This window comes from Brienomyrus brachyistius, chromosome 9, assembly GCF_023856365.1.
Source record: "Brienomyrus brachyistius isolate T26 chromosome 9, BBRACH_0.4, whole genome shotgun sequence".
In the NCBI taxonomy this organism is placed as follows: Eukaryota; Metazoa; Chordata; class Actinopteri; order Osteoglossiformes; family Mormyridae; genus Brienomyrus; species Brienomyrus brachyistius.
Genome location: NC_064541.1, coordinates 14,822,916 through 14,838,630, shown reverse-complemented (window position 1 = coordinate 14,838,630; position 15,715 = coordinate 14,822,916). Strand labels below are relative to the sequence as shown.

Genomic DNA, 15,715 nt, shown 5'->3' with positions numbered 1-15,715 from the left:
AGGGATTGTGCCCCTTGTGTGTAAGGAGGGCAGAGTGTTTTAGGTTGTGGTAAGAAACTTAGCTTGAAATAGTTTTGACTTGTTGGGGTGTGAACAGCATACTTCTTGTCTAAGTGGAGGTTGGGGCTTGGAGCCCAGTGGGAGGTTCCTGGAGTTTTCGGCCAATGTCAACCCTTCACCTGCCATTTCTGGCTGCCTGCTGCACCAGCTGCTCTTTCGGGGGCCGTGGCACATTTAAATTCCTGTTCCCAACCCCGTTAAGCATCCATAGGGACCTGAATGGCGAGGCTCAAACAGGGGCCACCCTGGAGAATTATCTGGAAGGTCGTGCTCAGCTCACTAAGCCCTACGTGGGTGAGCTCAGCCCGGCTTGCAAGCATGTCTCTGTCCGTCCCGCAGGTTAAGCTGCCCGCTCAGCTCCGCCGTGGTCCTGGCCTCCTACGCCGTTCAGGGTAAGTGCTGAGCCAGCTGAGATTGGCGTTGGTGCCGCTGACACTGCTCTCCTGATCAGGTGGTGCCTTTGACTCTTGTGTTTCAGCCGAACTTGGAGATCACTCCTCGACGGAGCACCAGCCGGGTTACCTATCTTTGTTTCGCTTCTTCCCAGGGCAGGAGGAGGACTTCCTGCCCAAAGTGGAGGCAATGCACCCACAGCACAGGTACCCCTGACTGCAGCCGAGTCTGTAATTGCATGCCAGCTCATTCACCTGTCACGTTTACGGAGGAATCCAAGTCCTTAACAACCAGAGCTTGCCAAATTGAGTTGATAGGACTGACTCAAACCATTAAGAGAGTCTTTCCTAACCGGTGGGGCCCTTTTGAGTGGATCACAGAGGGTGTGGTTTTAAGAGACCCCCCTCCCCCCACTTTTGAATTTGGTTTGTGACTTACTACCAAGGAATAATGTGAAAACAGATACTAACCTAGCTGAGAAATTCTACTCTTAGATAATAGACAGTTAGAGGCAGTAAATTCTCATTCTTTTTAATGTTGGTTGTATCTCTCTCCAGCTATAGTTTTTTGCTATTTGTGAACATGCGTGTGCTCAGTGGTCACTGTATCAGGTACACCTGCTCGCTACCACACTCAGCGAATTATGGAGCTGCAGTAGAATACATACAGCACACGGGCAGGGTCAAGAGGGTCACTTACTGTTTGGCTAAGCATTAGGACGTGCATTAGGCGTGTGAGCTAAGTGATTGTGAACGTTGGTGCTAGACGCTGTTGGTTTTAGTATTTTGGAAACAGCCGCCCTCCTGAGATTTTCTCGCACTGCAGTGTCTAAAGTTTATAGAGAATAAACAAAACACATAACACTTTACTTAAAGCAGGTGTGTATTGCATTATTGATACCTTCGTAGTGCATTATAATGCATTCATAAAGTATTATAAACATGGCTATAACCGTTTATAAAAAGGCATAACACATTATAGTCATGTTTATTAAGCGTTATGACTACCTTTTGAAACTTCCATCTATAATACACTATAAATTCCTTCATAATGCATTATAACGGCTTATAATGAGCCTAATAATGCATTATGAAGGTATCTATGATGCATCATGGCGACTGCTTTAAGTGAAGCCTTAACAAAACGTCCGGTCAAAGGCATTTCTGTAGCTGAAAGCCCCTTTTTACTTGGAGGGGTCAGATGAAAATGACCAGGCTCATTGAAGCTTACTGTGCAGAAAGGCTTCTCCGCATGTCCATCTCATCTAACGCAGAAGCGGTTCTGGAGGCAAATGGAGCCCTGATACAAAATCCCCAAGATCACATTTGTGTGTGGGAAGTCTCCTTTTAACTTTTCACGCTGTCTGATTTGAGCCAATATTGATGAAACCCAGATATTGTAGAGATAATGTCAAATAATCTTCTACACGCTTAATTTTACCGCTTAATCTAGCATGTGTGTCCTGACAGACAAACACAAGCTGGATGGTGTGTAATCTAGGCAGGGCTTTCTGTGATCCTCATGAGATCATCCAAATACATGCTGCATTAGTCAGCAGCTGAGAGGGGACACCTCCCTGCTGTCTGAGGCAGGAGACGCCCAGAATGATGTAACACCCAGCATGGGTCCCGGACCGCTCCACACGCTCCTTTACCTCTAAATATACCCCAGCACAGCTTGGGAAATGTCTGCTAGAATGGTGTAAAATGCATCTACTGTTTCAGGGTCATGTGAGACAAACAATACTGTGCACAAGTCTTAGGCTCAGGCTGCCCAGCCCTGCTTCTGGAGATCTGTCATCCTGCAGAGCTCAGGCACAGCCCTCATATAACACACCCGATATAGATCATCAGGCCCTTCGGTAATATCTAAGTATTAGAGCCAGCTTAGCTTCAGCATAGCCGACTCGGTGATGCTACTGAAGAGGCTGATGATCTGTATCAGGTGTGTTAAATGAGGGCTGTGCCTAAGCTCTGTAGGATGACAGATCTCCAGCAGCAGGGTTGGGAAGCCCTGTCTTAGACAAAGAAACCGATGTTTAAATGATCTCCATGTTGGTGTGAAACTATGATATTATATCTGTCAAAGTGTCTCAACTTAGCCGTTTCAAAGACTCTCCTAAAGTCACCTATTTGCAGTATACAGACGCTCCTCGACTTGGGAACGGGATGCGTTTCGAACGGCCGTTCGTAACTTGAAACGTTCGTAAGTCGTCATTCAACGTCATTTTAAGGGCATAAGTGAGTACAAAGAACTAGGATGCTGGGAGTACGCACGCTACGCTGCTGCGCGGCGGGAGTAGCGGCCAGAAGTCGCACTGAGCGGAATTGATGCGCAGAAAAAAAATTGATGTTGCGGACAGGAAACGGGGGCCCAATGAACACAATTTGGACATACAGTCCTCTACGTTCGTATGTCTGACAGTTTGGAAGTTGAAAGTTTGTTAGTAGAGGAGCGTCTGTACATTCAGTATACACATTTACACTTTGCTAAAAGTATTGGGACACCTGCCACATGAACTTTCATGACATCCCATTCTTTATACACAGGCTTTAATATGGTTTTGGTGAAACCCTTTGCAGCTATAACAGCTTTAACTCTTCTGGGAAGGCTGTCCACAAGGTTTAGGAGTGGGAATTTCTGACCGTTCTTCCAGGAGAGCATTTGTGAGGTCAGACACTGAAGTTGGACGAGAAGGTCTGGCTCTCAGTCTCCGCTCTAATTCATCCAACGGCTTGCATTGCACTTGGTGATGTAAGGTTTGAATGCAGCTGCTCGGCCATGGAAACGCTTTCCATGAAGTTCTCTACACACTGTTCTTGAGCTACTCTGAAGGCCACATGAAGTTTGGAGGTCTGTAGTTATTGACTCTGCAGACAACTGGAGACTCCTGCACACTGTGCACCTCAGCATGCATTCTGCACTGTGCGCCTGCTCTGTGATTTTACGTGACCCACCAATTCGTGGCTGTTATTCCCATTCGCTTACACTTTGTTATAATACCACTAACAGTTGATCGTGGATTATTTAGTAGTAAGGAAATTTCACGAATGGACTTATTGCACTGGTGATATCCGATCACGGTACCACGCTTGAATTCACTTGAATTCTTTGACAAATGTTTGTAGAAGCAGTCTGCGTGCCTAGGTGCTTGATTTTTATACGCCTGTGGTGATTGGAACACCAGAACTCAATGATTTGGAGGGGTGTCCCAATACTTTTGGCAACAGTGTATTTGTTGACTCGACCACACGCATAACACTTATATACTCAGTACCCTGTTAAATGATTTCATTGATTAAGTTAATTCAGTGAGCTGGTGGTGAATTTTTATCACCCAGCAAGAATATTTTTCTAATATGCAAATTTGCTCTTACAATCCAGAAAAATAACTTTAAAAGCTTTCTTTCTTTGCCTAAGGCTTTTGCACAGTATTCTATCTCTGACATGGTAACTGGACTTTAGCATCAGTATATGTTGCTATACTCTGTCATTTCAGAGTTACTGATATGGGATGAATTTCCACCATGATTTTTATTTTCTGGGGACGGCATGGTGGTGCAGTGGTTAGCACTGTTTCCTCACACCTCTGGGACTCGGGTTCGAGTCTCCGCCTGGGTCACATGTGTGTGGAGTTTGCATGCTCTCCCCATGGCGTCGTGGGGTTACCTCCGGGTACTCCGGTTTCCCCCCACAGTCCAAAAAACATGCTGAGGCTAATTGGAGTTGCTAAATTGCCCGTAGGTGTGCATGTGTGAGTGAATGGTGTGTGAGTGTGCCCTGCAATGGGCTGACCCCCATCCTGGGTTATTCCCTGCCTCATGCTTCCGGGATAGGCTCCGGACCCCCTGCGACCCAGTAGGATAAGCGGATTGGAAAATGGATGGATGGATTTTTATTTTCTGATCTTGCTCTGGTCCTGCTTTCCTGGTCTACGTTGTTTTTTTTTCCTTGCACTCTGGAAAACGTCTCCACTGCTCACAGTTTTACTGAAGCCTCTCTGAGGACATGATGTTGCTAAAGGACACAGGTAATAGTCATATCTTTCACTTTGGGTGAAAGTGGCACACTTTAACCAAATTTTTACCCCCCCCCCCCCCCATGACCCAAATTAATGTTGACTTGACAGTGCTCAAGGTCTAAGTATGCTGGAGGACTCCATGTCTGGGAGAGTGTCTCAGGGCTCTTCCATATTTGGATTTTGGCTGCTCCCGATAGCTCTTAGCGTGACATTTTAATGTGGTGACACACGTGCATCCAGAAAGCGTTGCAGGTGTTTTCGGCGATGTCATCGTCTGGCCTTTCCTTCCACAGAGGCCTCAAGCCGTCGGAGGCTGAGCTGTGCTACCTGAACACGGCCCGTACGCTGGACTTTTATGGCGTGGAGCTACACCATGCAAGAGTAAGACGGGGTTTCTGCTGTGCTTGTGCATTGTGAGCTCTGCGGGTTACTGTAATTGCAGTGTGCAGTGCATTGTGGGCAACTGAGTATGAGTGGGGTGGTAGAGGTGTGAACATCATGGCTGCAAGTGTTACCGTTATGTTATGCATATCGTTATAATAAGGTGCGGTAAGCAAACCCCTGACTGAGTTTTCATCTTTGTTACTACAAAAGATATAACAGTTCCCTTCACACCATGTCTCTGACGATTTATCGTTATGATGACACCTGTACATAAAGTGATTACCGTTAGTAATTTACGTACAGTTCCTGGGACCTGAATTGTTCGAGACGTGGCATCCATGTCTTTGTGGACAGACTTTGAGGAACAGCATGGTTCCTCTGTAATTATGGGCGAAGTGCTCCTCCTTAATTGGGATATCATACGAATGGCACTGTCAAACACGTCGTAGGTTCCTTGTAATGCGTGGACAGACCTGTTAACCGGGCGCCCAATCGCCGCACAGCCTCGCTGCCCATTTCCGCTCCACGGCGCTTGCCAGCACATGTCGGGACATGGCCGATTGTCTACTTGGCACGATGCTTAACAGCAGCTTTCTGGCTTGTGATTCTTTATCTGATTTTGTAATCGGAGCTTATTCAGCTCAGGCACACATCTGCGCTGATTTTGAACTAAGCCCTGTGACTAGAAGGTCAGGTGATGAAGCCCTTTGCCCGTCTTCGTCCTGGCAGGACTCCAGCAACTCAGACCTCCAGGTCGGAATCGCCTCGGGCGGCCTCGCCGTCTTCCGCAACAAGGTCTGCTCCAGTTTCTTCTCCTGGTGAGTCATGGTTGACTTTCTCGCATTCTTCCGACCATCACATGCATCTGTACAATCAAATATCAAGAACTCGCACATCTTTAGCAGTAAAACGGAGCCCAGAGCAGCTTGTTTGCGAAACATGGAGTAGTTTTTCAGGGTGAAGAGGCCTGAATTTTTAAACAGAACTGGACTGCTGGTTCGGAGCCACGGAATTAACCTTCGGATCGAGAGGGATAAGGGCTTGCTGTGAAGGCAGTTTCTTTTACGGACAGGTTTGAGCAGCCAGGAAAGCTACGTGGATCGTATGTCTTCATGGATTTGGTGTCCAGACAATCTTTGTTTTATCTCAATTGAGTGGCAAGAAATTAGGGTGGTATGCAAATACGGCCCAAAGTCGAAGCTTATCACTGGATCCCTGCGGAGTGCAAATGGCCTCGAGGGGTTAGGGTTAGGGTTAGGGTTAGGGTTAGCCGTTGGCTTCTCGTTAGCCGCCTTCCTCGACAGAGAGAGAACCTTTATCTCGTTATTTCACAGTCCTCAGAACAACCAGCTTCTGATTATGTGGTTGTCTGGACTTGATTGTACTTAAGAGACTGGTCTTGAATTGCTGTTACTGAAAGCATGAGTATCATGCTTCAGTAAAGGACTATATATGCTGTGTAGCTAGGATGCCCCCCCCCCCCCCCCCCCGAAGTGGTGTAGCTGAAATAACATCGCTCTGCAGTGTCCATTCGAGATGGATCACAGCGCCCCCTAGTGGTGCCTATGGAGCAAGGCTGTATATTCAGACACATCTTACACAAATCGCAGGAGTGTTGCGCTGGTCTCCCTCCTACCCTTTCAAGGCTGTTGTGTGCTAAGGGGGGGGAGTGGCTGTTCTGGATGAAAATGGAGGAAATTTAAAAATATTCCTGCAGGGTCTAACTGTCGTTTGATTGAATTTCACTTCACTTCCTGCTTGTCTAATTATGCCCATAGTCTTTAGGCAGACGTTGATTTGAATAACAAGGTTAAAAACCTGTTAGCGAGTTTGATTTGATTTGATGTGAACCGCAAAAAGCAAAAGCTGCTTTTAGCTCTGAACTTCTGACACAGACTGAAGACACCCTCATTTATTAGGAGCATTTGCAGTGTCTTTCTGTTCATTACGTTCCCCTCATAGGGTTTCCATTGTGAAGATCTCCTTCAAAAGGAAAAGGTTCCTCATTCAGCTGAGGCAGAAACACGTGAGTATCCCTGTGTCCCTGTACATGGATAAGCAGCCCTGCATCGTGTCGTCTGTGTCCAACTGGGCATCCGGTAATATCTGTGGATGCGCAGAACATTTGAAAAACTGATTTTTTAAAAAAAAAGGTGTTTTACAATAGGCACACGCGCAACAGTCGCATCGCAGTCACAGTACGTGAGGTACATCATTTAAAAAAAAAAAAATGACTTCAGCATTTAAAATAAGACTAACACGGGTTTGGGGTGTAGTTTCACTTGAATGAGGGGGTCTATCGATATTGGGGGGGGCTCATTTCACTGCATGGACCTGCTCCACAGGCAGGGTGCCCCATAGCCTGTTTTTTTAAGCTGGTCATGAAGATTTCAGCCTGTAGATCATGGATTTCCTGGTTTTTGCCCGTGTACCTGTCTCTGCCTGTCTTCGGCCAAGTGAATTATAGGTCCCAGGTAATTGCTGTTGGTAGTCGATGCCGACAAAATCCAGCTGTCCTTCCTGACACAGCCAAAGCTACTTTTCCCTACAGTATACCCTCGTTTGCGTAGCACGTCTCCTCAGTAAGAACAGTACGAGGAAGGAGTCTGGGATTTCTTTCTCCCTCCATGGTGACTGTTAATTATAGATAGCGTTGACGTGCTTAATTTGCTCAGTTTATCCGCGCGGCGTTGAAGCGTACGATAAATACGGCAGCACCGGAATAAAAGCCGCATTCTGTAAGCACAGCTCCGTGCTGAACTTCCCACCCGAGCACGTGTCACATGCACGTCTGCGGCCTGTCTATACTGGGATGGCAGATGAATGGAGAAAGGTGGCTGACTTAGCAGAGTGTCAGTGTAGCGCAGAGTTGTACTTTTACGGCCAGGTAGGTCACCACGGATTTAACAGATTCATGCCCTAAATAGCAGCGAAAATCATACGGTTTGGGTTGAAAGTCAGGCAGACTGATTAACACTTTTGTTTATGTTGAAAACTTCAGTTCATGGTAGTGTTCTATCCGTCAGAATGTCACCTAATGCGCATCACTGTATGGGCTCTGCAATTATCTTATGTCTCTAATTCAGTATTATTTAGTTATTTCTGGTTATTTCTCACTGACATACTAATTTTTCCAGTGGTAGCTAACATTAAGCGTATGGTCATCTATACCCAAGAGTACCGTCAGCCGTAACAGTGACCCGTGATCTCCGACGTGTCTCCTTTGGTCCATCTGGAGACTCTGACTGTCCCCTTGCGGGTCCCCTGACTGTCCCCTTGCGGGTCCCCTGACTGTCCCCCATCAGAGGGAGAGTCGCGACAGCACCGTCACCTTCAACATGCTCAACTACCGCACCTGCAAAAACCTGTGGCGGTCCTGTGTGGAACATCACGCCTTCTTCCAGTCGGGTGCCTCTCTGTCGCTGGACAAGAAGCTGCTGTTTAGCCACGGAACTCTCACCTATAAAAACCCCACCAAGTGAGTACAGATGGGGCTCGACTTGATGGGGGGGGGCTGTTCTGCTCATTACTGATTAAGATATTGCCCCAAGTGGGCAAGATCAATCATTACTTCCTCGAACCCATTGGGAAGTGGATTCAAGCAGCCAGTGATTGACAGGACATGATTATCTCCCCTTAAGTTTTAGCTCAACCCTGACCCTGGGCCTCTGGTCCCTGAATAGTCTGATTATGTGCAGAATGATGCGCGGCGTGGTGCTGAACCCAGCGTTGAGGAAGTCCCTCTCCGTGGAGAACCTGGACACCCGAAGTCTGCCCTCTTTCTCCCCGCCTACCACGCCCAGCTGGTAAGCTTCACGTGAGGGTCGTCACTGCTCTCCACCCAGCAAATGCGAGTTCAGGGCAGCTCCTCCAGGCCAGTGTCTGGGTTTGCCCTCACCAGCAACAGCATTGTCTTCTTCTAGTGGTAGGTGTGTGGCTCAGCAGGTTAGGACCAGAAGGTCGTCAGTTTGAATCCCGGGGCCAGCAGACCGATGCCACTTTTGGGCCCCTGAGCAAAGGCCCTAATTCCCAGTTGCTCCTGGGGTGCTCACTGCACACTGGCTGATCCTGTCCCGTGACCACCCCCCATGCTTGCTCTCACCTGTACTTGTGTCTGTGTTTGTCATGGAGAGCAAGAGGGGAAATAGGAAAAGAGAGAATTTTTCCATGGGGATTGATAAAGTATTATTATACTGTTCTACAATAGACAAAGTTAGGCTTTTCCATACAGTTCTAACTTAGATTTTCACAAGGAGAATCTTTGGAATGATCGGACTTAAGTGGCTGTGAGCCCTGCGCTTCTCCCTTAATGCCACTGCATCTCATGCGTGTGTTTAAAAATAAGTAGATTTTATCAATCGGTTGGTTGACTGCAGGCGGAGCCCCCGTCTGAGACACAACATCCGCAAGACTCACCACTCGTCCATGGACAACTTGGCCAGTGAGATGAGCTACTTTCCTGAGACAGAGGATGTTTTCTACACGTACAAGATCCCCGAGGCTGCCAAAGGGATTGGCCTGGAGACCTCAGCTGACCAGAAGTAAGAAATTCAGGGTCACCTATCGGAGGACAGTAAGCAGATGAGTTTCACCTATCAGAGAACAGTACACACTTGAGGTTCATGTGTCCGAGGATGGCACACACTTCGAGATTTGCCTATAAGAGCAGAGTACGCAGTTCAGGTTCATGTAGCAAAGGAGTGAACACCCTTCCTCTATCGTATTCTGGGACTTTTTTCTGAGAATGAATTTCTTGCTGCAAGAGAGAAAATCACATTAAGCAGGAACTAATGCTTCAATAGTTATTTACATCTGCTGAAATGTATTACAGCCCTAATGTCCTTAGAAAGCAGAGATAGATTCATTATTAATACATGCTGGATAGAGGAAAGGTCTGGTAATTACATTTTACTTTAAGTGGAAAGACCCATGATGTTATTAATAATTATCCTGCTGCCACCTTTAATAGAAAAACAAAGAACTGTTACTGGTGTCTCTCTTAATTATGTTGATTTCTTTATGGTTCCCTGACTATGATTTGGTATGATAATTGTTTGGCCACAGTGAAAAACACGGTAATATCCAAATAGTTTTTTATTAATAAGTGACACTAACAGCTACACAACAGTCAATATAGTAAAATGAGGCATGCAGAAATCGCATTAAATTTAACATGATTTATTGCAATGTACAAAAGGCTTCTGTCGAATCAGGAGAATAATGTCTGTCACCTTCGAAAGGCATTTCCATGGAGACAGAAAAAATAAGATAAAAAAGCATCTTGGATGTATCAGAGAACCGGAGACTGTTGGCATTGTGCAGGATGCAGTCCGTATGGTCACAAGCCCTTTATACACGCTGCAGAACTTGACATGTTTATGCATATCTTAAGTTGCGGAAAATTGAAATCATTCTGGAATCTGAAATTGTTTCAGGAATGTAACGTTGAAATCTCTCACACGCGCACGAGGAAACAGTGAGAATTGGCCTTATCGTCAAAGTGATCTCTTTAATCGGGAAAAAGCATTTTTATTGTTTGTGGTAATTTATACTGGGTAAATTATGCGATTGAACTAGTGTTTTGTTTGATGGTGGTCGCTTACTTTAAACCACAGTTCAAAAAGGTAACAGGACAGCTGTTCAGTGAGGTCTGCAGCACAGACCTTACATGCATACATGTATTCCATCCATCCATCCATCCATCTCCCATATTCACTTTTTTGGTATCGGGCTGCAGTGAGCCTTTATCTTATCCCAGGGGAAAATGTATTCCATTTTTATTGGAAGTTATGGAGCGATCTAGGGCTTATGCCTATTTTTGTTTATGAATGTATTGAAGCCACTGAAATTATTCATGAGTTCCCTGGTAACCAGGTCAGTTTCGCGCTGGAAGTCAGATTGACAAAGTGAAACTTTCAGTGCTGTAGAAATGTTTCCTCATCAAAGGCTCTTATCCTAAAGTGAATATTTAAGTTTAAGAGCAGGCCTCCCGCAAGGTCAGAGGGTTATTGTTTTGTTTTCTGGCTGTAGGTTCTGTTGCTGAACAGGAGCAGCTCCTGTTGATTCATTTCAGACATCTTTGACGTTTCTTTTTGTGGTTCGTAAGTTTTCCTACTTTGCAGACCAGGGAAACTGTTTTACGTAACTGCACCTTTTAGCAGTCAGACAGCGAAGTCTCACATAATGCTTATAAAGCCGGAACCACGGCTTACTGGACCATGCCGCCATCCAGAGAGCGTCTTCTGCAGCCAGTGTTGTCCTTCGCTTATGCAGCGTGATGACCCCTCTTCTCTGCTATTACCTTTATGCCTCGCATGAGACACAAAGCAGTATTACCTCAACAGGCCTCTTTCCCCAGAGGGAGTGATCATCACCGGTGTTTGCGCTTTACCCTGCTGACGTGTGTCTCCAGGGCCCCTGCACCTCGTTAGGAGCAATAAACAAGCAGGGAAGGCCTCTTCTCGCCGTCCTTCCTGTTAGCCTTGGCGTCACAGTAGGAGTTCTGTGCTGACAGCTTGGGCGCGTGCTGGAGCGCGTGCAGGCCGTCCTGGCCAAGCAGCCGCCATGAGGCCGCTCTCCGTAACGCAGCGCCACCCCTGGGTCCGGTGCCCCACTGCCATGCGCCGTACCGCGCCCTCTGCTAATTTTAGCTGAGCTTAATACTAAATATAACCTTTTCTTCTGGCGTGTTCTAAGGACAGGTCCTTTTGGGGTTTTGTAGTAAATTACAATTGGTCTGAGTGCCACTACTAAGCACGTCTGATTTCTAATATAGATTCTCGTGTCTCGCGCGTAAATGTTTTTAAATAGCTTCTGGGAGACTTCGAGCAGACTGCGGGGGGGAGCGGAGAAAATATAAGGTGAATTTACTTGATGTCTGATTTTTGGATTTTTTTTTTCTTTGCAATTCCTCTCTGTTTCCTTCATAAAGGAAAATTCATAAAGACAGAAAGAGCAAAGAGGCGGGACCTGACCTACGCAGCTGCACCCTGATGCCGGCCAGTGGCCAGGAGGCAGTGGTGCCCACGCAACAGGCTTCAACCCCCCCTGGGCAGCCCGACTCCCCCAGTCTTGACAGTGAGGGCTTGGCTGTGGAAGGGACAGCCAACCGGGACTCACAGTGTTACTCCGATAAGGTCAGGAGCTGGTATTTAGATTGTGGTTGTCAGTGTGGGAAGGTCTGGGCTGATATCATGACAGGGGACCTTATGACAGACAGAGCATTACTGGGGGTTTTCCTGTTCAGAGGTGGGCTAGAGTGGGAGAGGGAATGAAGCATTTATTTGGCACAATGCTTCCTATTGAAAAAAACAGGCAGTTCCTGGCCTTGTTCACGGGCCAACTGGTGGGTTCACTCGGGCGACCCGCTTCTGAACCATCTGACATGGCATCCTATCCCGCTGAGTCACACACCACCCCCAGAAACAGACTTTCCTAAAGGCGGAGATGTGAAATCGCTGTGCTGGGAAGCACGTCTGTTCAGGCCCCCCACTTCTCAGGCCAGGAATCAAAATTAGAGTGTAGCTCTCAATATGGGAAGATGTGACACTGACAGAGTACACACTGTGTTAACGATGAAGGGCGTGGTGTAAAAGAGAACGTTACGTGCTGAATGGCAATACTCAGTACTGTATTTATTGAAAAAAGATCAGTACTCGCCTATAAAGGTCATTCCTCGTTCGTATAAGAGAGTCTTGTTTTCAATGTCAATACTCACCGTATTAATGAGAAAAGTCAATACTCATTGTATTACTGAAAGAGGTAAGTATTAGATGTCAGTAGTCACTGTACTAATGATAACGGTCAGTAATCATTGAATAGGGCTATACGAGTATAAAGCTCTTACAACAGGTATACAATTATTTCCTCACGGCGAAGGCAGACTGTATTCTGAAATTTTTAATCTCAGCACCAAGGAGAGCAGAGTCACCTCCTGCCTGTTGAATGGAGGAGCAGTGTGGTCCTCCTTAGCAACCCAGTGTGGCACAGCACTAGCCGAGCGAAAGCACAGACACACCGTACACACATCACACCGTACACACATCACACCGCGCACACATCACACCATACACATCACACCGTACACACATCACACCGTACACACATCACACACACATCACACCGTACACATCATTCCATACACATCACACCGTACACATCATTCCATACACATCACACCGTACACACATCACACACACATCACACCGTACACATCACACCGTACACACATCACACCGTGCACACATCACACCGTGCACATCACACCGTACACATCACACCGTACACATCACACCGTACACACATCACACCATACACACATCACACCGTACACATCACACCATACACACATCACACACACATCACACACACATCACACACACATCACACCATACACACATCACACGCACATCGCACACACGTCACACCATATCACATACTAAGTACACATCATGCACACACCACATCACACACCACACGCACATCGCACACACATCACACAGCATATCATATGCACATCACACGGACATTGCGTACACATTACACACCGCGTACACATCGTGTACACATCACACCACATCACACACCGTACCATACACACATCGCACACTACATACACATCATGCACACATCGCACACAGCATACAGTGACATACACACATCACACGGACATCACACACACATCACACACTACGTACACATCATGCACGCATCGCACACACACCCCGTCACATCGCACACTACGTACACATCATGCATACACATCACACACACACACACGTTGTGCACACATCACACATACATCACACCACATCTCTCACCGTGCCCTGCCGGCTTTTTCATGTTCGCAGTGTCTGCAGCCTCGCCCCGGTCGCTTCCCAGTCCACACAGTATCACCTCACAGGTCCTTATCTGTAACCTTACATAAGGATTAGTCATTTTCGAATGAGCATCGTTTCAGCCTGCACATCAAAACTAAACAAAGAAACACAATAGAACAATAACCTACTCACCTGATATTCATATTAGCCCATGATGACAGCAACTGTTGATGTAGCACGATGGTGTATGAGAAAATGGCCTCATAGTTAGTTAACTGTCCATAACCAGGCTGATTAATTGTCCCCAGAGTTATGATGAATCCTGAGCCGGGAGGGAGGGGGGGGGGGGACATCTTGTCATTCTAACTGCCCTGCCTTGCTCTTCCCTTCCAGAACGAGGAGATAGAGGGTGACTTGCTGTTGGTGAGAATGGCCCCAGACAAAGACGGCAAGTTCGGCTTCAACGTCAAAGTGAGCGTGCCCCAGATCTGTCCTCCCGCGACTTTGCTGGGCGCTGATGCAGAGTCGTGCTTCCCTGAGAGCTCCTTCCTCCAGGATATGGGGAGAATTAAATACATATAATGCTGCTGAAGCTTGTTCTAACACCAGCACTGTCACCTTGGCCTTGTTGGGCTGGCGAGACATTGACAGACCCGCTGGGTCATCTTCTTGTCCGGCGTCGTTTACTTGTCATTGTTCCCCTCGCCCCGCCTGAGCTTGTTCTTGTGATGCCTGGTGTTTTCCAGGGAGGTGCTGACCAAAAGATGCCCCTAATGATCTCACATGTGGCTCATGATTCACCGGTAAGGGCCAGAATATGACCTACATTGGCTGACCATTCGTCCGGTGTTTGTATGAACATTCGTAGAACGTGTCTGCTCAGACACCATTACATCAGTTTCTTCTCTCGTAGTCCTGTCACAGAATATGTTTACTTTTATTAATAAACATACTCCAGCCATTTGTCTCTGCAGCCCATTGACAGATGTGTTGTGTTGTGATGATGTTTATGATGCATAGGGCTGTATGTGGGTATCAGATGCTGTCAGTCTTTCACAGGTTAAGGCAGTTGTGTGTGTTCCTCTTTAGGCTGGAAGGTGTACCCCCGAGCTTCTGGAAGGAGATCAGATTCTCCTGATCAATGGACGGGACATCTCAGAGCACAACCACGACCAGGTGGTCATGTTCATTAAGGCCAGCCGCGAGTCCCACACCAAGGAGCTGACGCTGCTGGTTCGTCGGAAAGGTGACCAGCTCTATGTTTCTGGGGGTGTGCGTGTCTGTGTGTTGGGGGAGGGGCACGTAGATGGCTTTGCCCTGCCCAAAAACAGGAAAGGTGTATGGTGAGCTGAAGACTGGAGGCTTTCAGGGTATGATGTAGGTCTTGGGGTCTGGTGCACTGAATGGCGCTGTGTGGTCTGTTTGGGGTCTGGTGCGCTGAATGGCGCTGTGTGGTCTGTTTGGGGTCTGGTGCGGTGAATGGCGCTGTGTAGTCTGTTTGGGGTCTGGTGCGGTGAATGGCGCTGTGTGGTCTGTTTGGGGTCTGGTGAGCTGAATGGCGCTGTGTGGTCTGTTTGGGGTCTGGTGCGCTGAATGGCGGTGTGTGGTCTGTTTGAGGTCTGGTGCGCTGAATGGCGCTGTGTGGTCTGTTTGGGGTCTGGTGCGCTGAATGGCGCTGTGTGGTCTGTTTGAGGTCTGGTGCGCTGAATGGCGCTGTGTGGTCTGTTTGAGGTCTGGTGCGCTGAATGGCGCTGTGTGGTCTGTTTGAGGTCTGGTGCGCTGAATGGCGCTGTGTGGTCTGTTTGGAGTCTGGTGCGGTGAATGGCGCTGTGTGGTCTGTTTGGGGTCTGGTGAGCTGAATGGCGCTGTGTGGTCTGTTTGGAGTCTGGTGCGCTGAATGGCGCTGTGTGGTCTGTTTGGGGCCTGGTGCGCTGAATGGCGCTGTGTGGTCTGTTTGGGGTCTGGTGCGCTGAATGGCGCTGTGTGGTCTGTTTGGCGTCTGGTGCGCTGAATGGCGCTGTGTGGTCTGTTTGGCGTC

The 15,715-nt window shown here is 47.5% G+C and overlaps 1 protein-coding gene across 1 annotated transcript in view; it reads left to right on the top strand.

The window, feature by feature from the left end:
* Window positions 1-15,715, top strand: part of ptpn3 (protein tyrosine phosphatase non-receptor type 3) — a 47,559-nt gene that overhangs the window by 20,519 nt on the left and 11,325 nt on the right. The window contains exons 7-18 of the mRNA XM_049026764.1: window positions 400-452; window positions 539-659; window positions 4,768-4,855; window positions 5,588-5,676; window positions 6,821-6,884; window positions 8,164-8,336; window positions 8,542-8,664; window positions 9,235-9,399; window positions 11,790-11,994; window positions 14,071-14,148; window positions 14,424-14,480; window positions 14,767-14,949. Coding sequence (XP_048882721.1) covers window positions 400-452; window positions 539-659; window positions 4,768-4,855; window positions 5,588-5,676; window positions 6,821-6,884; window positions 8,164-8,336; window positions 8,542-8,664; window positions 9,235-9,399; window positions 11,790-11,994; window positions 14,071-14,148; window positions 14,424-14,480; window positions 14,767-14,949 — 1,399 coding nt within the window. The remainder of the gene's footprint in view (window positions 1-399; window positions 453-538; window positions 660-4,767; window positions 4,856-5,587; window positions 5,677-6,820; window positions 6,885-8,163; window positions 8,337-8,541; window positions 8,665-9,234; window positions 9,400-11,789; window positions 11,995-14,070; window positions 14,149-14,423; window positions 14,481-14,766; window positions 14,950-15,715) is intronic.